We start from the raw sequence: 9,884 nt of genomic DNA, 5'->3' as shown, positions 1-9,884 counted from the left end.
GTCCTTGTCCTTGTCCTTCTCCTTGTCCTTGTCCGTGTCCGTGTCCTTGTCCTTCTCTGTCTCGTTAGTCTCGTCTCCAGGTGGACCACTGTCAATACTCCCTCCAGTTCCGTTTACCAGGCAGTGTGGTGGGCTCCAGCCAGAGTTGCAATGGCAGTGATGTTTATTATTGCAGACTCCATTCTTGTTGCAGGTCTCTGGTGAACAATCACTTCTCCAAAGTGACTTACTGACGCACTTTCTGTTAATGCACACATGCTCTGGACCACAGCTTGTGCCATCTTTTATGTCCCCCAGGTCAGGGATGGTCATCCCAAAGTGGTAGTCAATGCTCCAGCAGCTGACTCCATTGAAATGAGTCCAATGGGCGGTATAGTGGCTCATCCAAAAGGGAAGCTTTTTCACTTTGTTACACTGAACTCTTCCACAGAGGATATCTGAACTATTACATTTCACATATACATTGTCCATGATTCCACAGTTACCAAAACGATCACCATAAGTATTGAGTTCCTGGTAGCAACTATCAGATGCTTTCCTGGCATCCTTGCCAAAAACTCTCCGGCAGTGTTCGTCATGGCTGTTACATCTTTTTTCATAGCAGTAGCCACCATTAGTGCAAGAGCTCCCATCCTGCATAAAAACATCTTCAGGGCACTCATGTGAAGTTCCATTACACCATTCTGGAAGGTCACATTCATTCTCTGGAATTCTACACAGAGTGCCAGATGGCAGGATTTGGCATAGGTTGCTGCAGCATAGCCCCGTGGCACAGTCAGCTTCAGCCTTGAGAGTACAGCCAGGCAGACAACAGAGACTATATCTACACTCTTCAAGGGATCCACAATCACACTCCTCGCCTTGATCAACCACCCCGTTCCCACAGAACTTAAATGGGAAGATAGCCGAAGAGTTGGGCTTATTGTGCATACAGCTTGTTTTGGCTGTGTTTTCCCACAACACAGCGTAACTACAGTTGCTGAATTTTCTGGATCCTTCCATTGTAGCAGACATCACACATGGTTCCATTCCACATGTACAAAATATCCCATCATGGGGCATGCCCAAATTATGACCTATCTCATGTGCCACGATATGTCCAAAGTTGAAGAAATTCTCTCCCAAGAGACTCTCAACACCACAACCAAATGTCTTATTACATATTGTTCCAACATAGGCTATGCCAAAATAGTTACTAAAATTATAATTCACAAGGAGATGTGCAATGTCATGTGGTATGTAAGAATCAAGGTTTTCTCTCTTCCACTTACAAAATGTTGGCAAGAGAGTATATATATCTTTCACTGGAATGGGGTTTTTATTATTCCAGATTTCCAGTCCTAGTAAATCCACATTAATATCAGCTGGAAATAAGAAGAAATTTAGTCCACTCATAATCATGAATACATCTTGTATCACAAGAGAAGCATTACTTTTTCGATAAAGGAATTGTTTATGGTCTATAACCAATGCCAGTTCAATATACAGTCTGTGAGTCCACCAATCCCCATAGACAATTTGTGTTACATCATCCTCTTGAAGTCTCACTTGCCCTGCTCTGTCTTCATCTGGTAATCCACATCTCATGGAAGGTAAATGAGCTTTGTCATTGTCTATCTTGTAAACCAGATGTTCAAATGTGGAAGAAGCGCTCTTGGGTTTAATTTCATAAGCTGTATCATTTATCTGTAGTGTTCCTTGCAAGCCCCCAAAACAGGTGGTAAGAGCAACCATGGATTCTGGGTCCCCTTCCACAAAACCAAGGTAGTAACAGTCATTCTGGACAAAAGGTCGGTCCTCAAAGAGAACTCCTTGGTCACTGTAGGTGAAGACGGAGAGATGTCTGGATACCAAAAAATTCTTGGGCTTCATGGAGATAATGTGTCTCTGGCCTCCAAAGTGCAGGCTATAGGACTTCCAGCCTGCAAGACTCATGTCTCTACTAGAGACAGCTACCCTCAAGGGTATCACTACTTCTGGAAGGCTTTTGAATTCAACACACCAGCTCAGGGGCCATACAGAAGGAAAGAACAACACCTTCCACCATAGCTGCAAGAGACTGATCCTCACCTGTACTAGAGCCTCACTCATAGCCACCTTGTCCTACTAGAGAGAGCAAAGGAGAATGGGATGTGGTTCTGCTGCCTTGGTATTTCCTTTGCTTTGATCTCATGCAGCACTGACCTTTAATGGTCTGTCTTCTGGAAGACTGGATCCATCAGAGCAGGAGGACCTTAAGAAACAGGGGGGGAAAAAGCAGAGATGAAGAGGGGCTTCAAAGTCCTTGAACTCCTGGCTGGACAGCCCATCTCTCTAGCCCCTTGGCCCTGGGAACACATACTGTGTCCCTCCCCAACCCATCACAGCCCCAGAGACTGGGAAACAGTATCCTCCCCTGCGCCCTCACCAACCATCCCATGTGGCACCAGTGACCACTAGAGCCATAGGTCCCATCTGCACCAACTGGAGGAAGAGGGACTCCCAGAGGCACAGGCTCCACTTGTATGGATTGGAGGAAGAAATGGCCAGGTGGCAGTGTAAGAATGCATTCAACAACACAAAGAGCAATATGGCACCATCAGAAACGAATGGTTCTACAACAGCAAGACCTGAGCATCCCAAGAAAGATTAATCAGAAGAAAACAACCATAAAATAACTTTATGAAGATGATAGAGGACCTTAATGAGGAAATGAAAAATTCCCTTAAAGAAATGGAGAAAAAGCCAGGCAGTAGTGGCACATGCCTTTAATCCCAGCACTCAGGAGGCAGAGGCAGATGGATCTCTGTGAGTTCAAGGCCAGCCTGGTGCTGTGGGATGGTCTGTATGGCAAATGTGTTGCTGATTAGTCAATAAATAAAACACTGATTGGCCATAGGCTAGGCAGGAAGTAAAGGCAGGACAAGGAGGAGAATAAAGCTGGGAAGTGGAAGGCTGAATCAGAGAGACACTACCAGCCGTCATGATGACAAACAGCATGTGAAGATGCCGGTAAGCCACAAGCCACGTGGCAAGGTATAGATTAATAGAAATGGATTCATTTAAGCTATAAGAACAGTTAGCAAGAAGCCTGCCACGGCCATACAGTTTGTAACCAATATAAGTCTCTGTGTTTACTTGGTCAGGTCTGAGGGGCTGTGGGACTGGCAGGTGATAGAGATTTGTCCTGACTGTGGGCCAGGCAGGAAAACTCTAGCTACAAATGGCGCCCAACGTGGGGCAAGAGTTTCCACCTAAAACCTGAGAAAAAAGATTCTAAAACGAAGCTAAAAACAGTTCCTAATTGTCTCTCTCAAATGAGCGGCAGCTGCTGGTTTGAGCTACTGGTGGGTTCCTGGCATGCGCTCGACCTGCCGTATGGCGGGAATGAGGCCTCTGCAAGTGGCACATTAAGCTGCATGGTGGATTTAGACTTTGCTAGTATAAAACAAACAAACAAAAAAAGAAGTTTCTGGACTACACGCTGCTTGGATAAAAGCATAGACCCATGATAGCTCCCAGAGCTGGTGGTAAACATAGCCATGTTGGGAAGCTGAGGTGGGCAGAGCCAGCAGCCACAGCTGCTGCAGTTTAAAGCAATAGATTCACAATAAGATAGATTCAGATGTAATAGCTTACAATGTGTGTAAAATACACGTAGGCTTGAAAGAGACAAAAAAAGGTGATATATAAAGTTATAGAAACAAATACATAGTTTTAAAAAATAAAGTCTTTAAAGAGACAGTAAAATTAATATAAAAAATAAGCCACGTGAAGATGAATATTACACAGAGAATCTGGATTGTGTTGTCTTTGGGATTTTTAACTGCAGAAAAACATTTGATTGTAAAAGCTGTTGAGTTATGCCAAAATGTATATTTTAAAGGTACCTTGACTTCAAAATTTGGATATAAGGATATGTTGCTTTGGAAAGGAGACTCTGCTTTTGTTCCCACAGAAAGCCAGAGGCTATGGATTTGTTCCAGATTAAGATACATCAGGTTTGACCAGCCAAGACCCCCTGAAAGGTCTCTGATGACACCGTGGCCCAGATGATCCAACATCCAGAATGGTTTCAAGGCGACTGGCTCAGATGATACACCCTCACGGACTACTCCATAATCCTAAAATTTTCTTTGTGTCCCCATAAGATACAGCGCCCCCCTCCAGCAGGAACTAGTAAGAGAAACTATGCCCAAATTCCCAAATTATATGTAATTTTACTTTGTTAAGGTTAAAACCTTCCTTTTTGAAAAGAAAGGGGCGGGGGGAAGTGCTGTGGGATGGTCTATATGGCAAATGTGTTGCTGATTAGTCAATAAATAAAACACTGATTGGCCAGTGGCCAGGCAGGAAGTATAGGCGGGACAAGGATGAGAATAAAGCTGGGAAGTGGAAGGCTGAGTCAGAGAGACACAGACAGCCATCACGATGAAAAAAAGCATGTGAAGATGCCGGTAAACCACGAGCTATGTGGCAAGGTATAGATTAATAGAAATGGATTAATTTAAGCTATAAGAACAGTTAGCAAGAAGCCTGCCACAGCCATATAGTTTGTAAGCAATATAAGTCTCTGTGTTTACTTGGTCAGGTCTGAGCAGCTGTGGGACTGGCGGGTGATAGAGATTTGTCCTGACTGTGGGCCAGGCAGGAAAACTCTAGCTACAGCCTGGTCTTTGAAGCAAGCTCCAGGACAGTAAAAAAACTACACAGAGAAACCCTGTCTCGAAAAACCAAAAAGAAAAAAAAAGAAAAGAAAAAGAAATGGAGGAAAAGACAAACAAAAAATTGGAAGAAATCAATAAATCCCTTAAAGAAAGCCAAGGAAGTGAAGAAAAAAACAACTAAACAGGCGAAAAAAACACTTCAACACTTGAAAATTGAAATAGAGGCAGTAAAGAAAACACAAACAAGGGAATTCTGGAAATGGAAAATCTGAGTAAACAAAAGGGAACTACAGATGCAAGCATCACCAACAAAATACAAGAGATGGAAGAGAGAATCTCAGGCATTGAGGATACACGATAGAGGAAATAGACTCATCAGTCAAAGGAAATATTAAATACAGTAAATTTTTAATACAAGACATCCAGGGAATCTGGGATAAAATGAAAACACCACACCTAAGAATAATAGGGATAGAAGAAGGAAAAGAATTCCAATTCAAAGCCACAGAAATTATATTCCACAAACTCATAGAAGAAAACATTGCCAACCTAAATAAGGAAATGCCTATGAAGATACAAGAAGCTTAAAGAACACCAAAGGACTGGACCAAAAAGAAAAGTCCTCTTGCCACATAATAATCAAAACACTAAACATACATAATAAAGAAAGAATATTAAGAGCATCAAAAGAAAAAGGCCAAGTAACATGTAAAGGCAGACCTATTAGAATTACCCCTAACTTCTCAATGGAAACTCTGAAAGCTGGAAGGTCTTGGACAGACGTTCTGCAGACACTAAAAGACCATGGATGCCAGCCCAGACTAATATATCCAGCAAAACTCTCAATCACAAAAGACAGAGAAAATGAGATATTCTATGTCAAAGATAGATTTAAACAAAATCTATCTACAAATCCAGCCCTACAGAAAGTACTAGAAGGAAAACTCCAACCAAAGGAAGTTAGCTTCACCCAGGAAAACACAGGCAATAGATAACTTCACACCAGCAAATCCCAAAGAAGGGAAATACACACACACACACACACACACACACACACACACACACACACACACACACTACCACTACCACCAAAAAACCCTCAAAATAACAAGAATTAATAATCACTGGTTATTAGTATCCTGTACAATAAAGGAACTTCCAGAAACATCACCATCCCTGACTTCAAGCTCTTCTATAGACCTATAGTAATAAAAACACTTGGTATTGGCATAAAAACCAACATTTGGATCAATGGAATCAAATTGATAAATCTGACATTAATCCATACATCTATGAACACCTGATTTTTGACAAAGAAGCTGAAACTGTACAATGGAAAAAAGAAAACATCTTCAACAAATGATGCTGGCATAACTGGATGTGGACATGTAGAAAAATGCAAATAGCACCCATGTCTATCACCATGCATAAAACTCAAGTCTTTTCTGTCAGGTTCAGTGCATATGGATTTATGTTGAAGTCTTTGATCCACTTGAACTTGAGTTTTGTGTAGGGTGATAAGTATGGATCTATTTGTAATTTTCTACATGCAGACATCCAGTTTGACCACCACCATTTGTTGAAGATGCTGTCTTTTTTCCTATGTGTATTTCTGGGTTCTTTATCAAAAATCAGGTGTCCATAGGTATTTGGATTTATGTCTGGGTCTTCCATTCAATTCCATTGTTCAATGTGTCTGTTTTTTATGTCAATATTTTGCTGTTTTTATTACTATATAGCTCTATCCTACAGCTTGAAATCAGGAATGGGGAGGCCTCCAGCAGTTTTTATCCATCAGGACTGTTTTAGCTATCCTGGGTTTTTGTTGTCATCATGGTTGTTTATCCATATGAAGCTGAGAATTCTCCTGTCAAGATCTGTAAAGAATTACGTTGGCAGCTCCCTGCCCCACCCCACCCCCAGGTCCCCAGACCTGGGGCAGGAAGAATTTCACCCATGAGCCTCTGGCACCAGGCCATCATTACCATTATGGCAAATGAGTACAGGATGGCCAAATGGGAGGCAGAGAAAGAGGCAGAGAAAGAGACGCAATTCATGTGCTGGGGAGAGAGGCAGATCTGAAGAGGCAAGGGTGGTGAGGAACAGGCTGAGGTAAATGCTCTTATTTTTCACCCAGGGCCATGGCAATGTCTGGGGCTTGGCTGCTGCCAAGGGCCATGACTTGGTTCATGGCTCTGATGCAGTTGCGGTATTTTGTATTGATGTCCATGGCTCCTGTTACCACCAAGGGCCCTATGGAAGCCTGGAGTCTGAGCCACTACCTGTGACCTAGTTGATGTCTAAGGGGTGTACCCCCACAAGGGCTTGATGATCCAGGATTCCTATGCTGCCACTCAGGGCCATACAGCTCATACTGCTGCCAGGGGCCATGTCTGGGTCCATGCCCTGCTGTAGCTGGGCTCTGAGTTGATGTACATGGATCCTGTTGCCACTGAGGGCCATGAAGAGGCCCATGGTCTGGTTGGTTTTAGCAGGTCAACATAGCATGGCCATGTTGGTTTTAGCAGGTCAAGGTGCTGCCAGGGCTACACATACCTGGGTGGCCCCTGCTGCCACCCAGGGCCATGGTTATGTCCGGTCCCTAACTGTGGCCATGGTCCATGTCTGGGTCCATGGCTCTACTGAAGTGAGGGTCCGTGTTAATGTCTGTGACTCCTGTTGCCATCAAAGGCTGAGTAGGTATCCAGAGTCTAGACTTCCACCTGGAGAAATGTTGGTGTTTGGGGGTCACACCACCACTTGGGTCATGCTGATCTGGGCAATCTGTAATGGTAACTAAGGCCATGATGACATCTGTGCGCAGGCTGTTGCCAAGGACCATGTCTGGGTCCTACAGCAGTCTGAGTCTGTGATGATGTCTGTGGCCGGTGTTACCACCAAAGACCACATTGATGCCCAGAATCTGGGCCTCCACCTGTGGCCTTCTTGGTACCAGAGGCCTCTGCTGCTGCCTGGCCCATACAGACCTGAGTAACATGCACCACCACATGATGTACAGGCCTGGGCTGTAGCCAAGGCCATGTCTGGGTCCATGGTCCTACTGCATGCAAACAGGACCTGCACTAATGTCTGAAGCTCCTGTTGCCATCAATGGGAGTGAAGGTGCCCAGGATCTGAACCCCACACGTGGGACTGTATGGGGGTTCAAGGGCCCCTGCTATTGCGTCCATGCTGATCTAAGTGACCTGCACTGCCAACTGGGACCATGGTGTCATTTGAGCCTTAGGAGCTGCCAAGGACCATGTCTAGGTCCACGGTCCAATTACAGCTGGGGTCTATATTGATGTCCATGGCTCATAGCGCCACTAAGGGCCTTGCAGACATCAGGGCCTGACCCGCCATCTAGGGCCAGGTTAGTGTCTGAAGATCTGAATAACCTGGGCTCCCACCCAGGCATGGTCTGTGTTAATGTCTGTGGCTCCTGTTACCATTGAAAGCAGTGAGGCTAGGGTTGCACAAAGTTGTCCCTGCCCCTCACTGATGCAGCACTAGTGAGAACTGGCCCTGCCCCTCACCAATTGTGCCACTCTGGAGAGCAGGCCCTGCACCTCTCCAGGGCAGAACAGTAGAGCTGTCCCTGCTGAAGGGATGCAAGCAAGTGAGCCAGCCCTGAAGGGGCGAGAGTGGGAAAGCTAGCCCCACGATCTGTCACGCTGTGGTGTGGGTGAGGGAGACATCCCTCTTGCCCCTAGCCACCTATTGCAGGTGGGAAAAGCTGGTCCCAGGGTTACAAGAGTGAAAGAGCTGATCCTGTGCCTCACCAGCTACAGCACTTGGGAGAGTGGACCCTGTTCTTAGCCCAGGCAGTATAGTAGAGCTGACCCCATTGACAGGTGCTGTGGATGTGAGAGGTCTGGCCCCACCCTTCATCTGCCATGTTGTGGAGAGAGAGAGAGAGAGAGAGAGAGAGAGAGAGAGAGAGAGAGAGAGAAAGGATGTCTTTCCTCTCCCACCCCTCATTGCCTGTGATGGATGGGAGAGGAGCTGGCCCTGAGGTTATGAGAGTGAGAGAATGGTACTGCACCCCACCTGCAGCAGTACTCAGGAAAGCAGGCCCTGCACCTCACCTGGGAAGCACAATAAAGCTGATGGTTAGCAGGGGCACAGGTGAGCTGCAGGGTATGGGATGGGGTAGCATGAGAGCAGGAGGAAGACCTCACCCCCTGCCATATGGCGGTGTAGGTGAGGGGGAAAATGCCCTCCCTCCCCTTGCGCCTTGCCACCTGTGGTAGGTGAGAGAGCTGTCCCCAAGGCCACAGGAGTGAGAGAACTGGCCCTGCCCCTCACCGGCTGCAGCACATGGTAGAGCAGACACATGGCACCTCCCCTGTGCAGCACACTAGAACTGACGCTGTTGGTGGAGGCACAGCTGAGTTGTGCCTGTGGGCATAAGAGCAGGAGAGCTGTTCCTGCCTCCCCTCTCATATGCCATGGGATGGCAAGAGTAAGGGAAACAAGCCCCTACCCCCTTGCCACTAGGGAGAGGTGGGAGAACTAACCTCAGGGGAATAAGAATGGAAGAGCTATCCCTGTCCCTCACCAAGTGCAGCAATCCAGACAGCAGGCCCTGCACCTCGCCTGGGCAAAACAGTAGAGCTGGCCCTGGTGGTGCCAATGCATGTGAGCTGGATCCAAGGGTGTGAGAACAGGATTACACTGGCTGATTTTTTTTTTATATTGCACCACCCCTGCATTGCTGGGATGGAGCACACTTCTTGATCATGGTGGATGATCTTTTTTTGATGTGTTCTTGGATTTGGTTTGAAAGTATTTTATTGAGTATTTTTGCATCTATGTTCATAAGAGAAATTGGTCCATAATTCTCTTTGTTTGTTGACTCTTTATGTGCTTTTGGTATCTGGGTGACTGTGGCCTCATAAAATGAATTTGGCAGTGTTCCTTTTGTTTCTATTTTGTGGAATAATTTAAGGTATGTTGGTTTTATACGTTTTTTTTTTTCCAACTGTCAGTATTTTCAGTTTGATTGTGATTTCCTGGATTTCTTTAAGGGACTTACTTCCAATTTAAGGGCCTCTATCATCTCATACAGTGCTTTTTCTTGTGCTTAAGCTATGTTGGAATATTCAGTGCCTATTGTGGTAGTACAGCTGGGCTCTAGTGGAGACATATTGCCCTGACTGTTATTGTGTTCTTGTGCTGGCGTCTAGGCATTTGGATTTGGTATGCTTATAGGTCTAGGTGCTGATTTCTGGGTTT

The 9,884-nt window shown here is 45.5% G+C and overlaps 1 protein-coding gene across 1 annotated transcript; it reads right to left on the bottom strand.

The window, feature by feature from the left end:
• On the bottom strand, positions 1–7,121 carry LOC128119467 (disintegrin and metalloproteinase domain-containing protein 24-like; the record flags this gene model as incomplete). Its single annotated transcript, XM_052752850.1, has 2 exons — positions 6,960–7,121; positions 1–2,103 (listed from the first exon to the last, which is right to left on the bottom strand). Coding segments are annotated over exons 1-2 (2,265 nt in total), but the record flags the coding sequence as incomplete, so codon positions are not given.
• Positions 7,122–9,884: the final 2,763 nt, after the last annotated feature.

This window comes from Peromyscus californicus, unplaced genomic scaffold, assembly GCF_007827085.1.
Source record: "Peromyscus californicus insignis strain IS unplaced genomic scaffold, ASM782708v3 Scaffold_23__1_contigs__length_62951481, whole genome shotgun sequence".
Taxonomy (NCBI): Eukaryota; Metazoa; Chordata; class Mammalia; order Rodentia; family Cricetidae; genus Peromyscus; species Peromyscus californicus.
The sequence above is the reverse complement of the archived record's forward strand: the minus strand, read 5'-3'. Positions and strand labels throughout refer to the sequence as shown.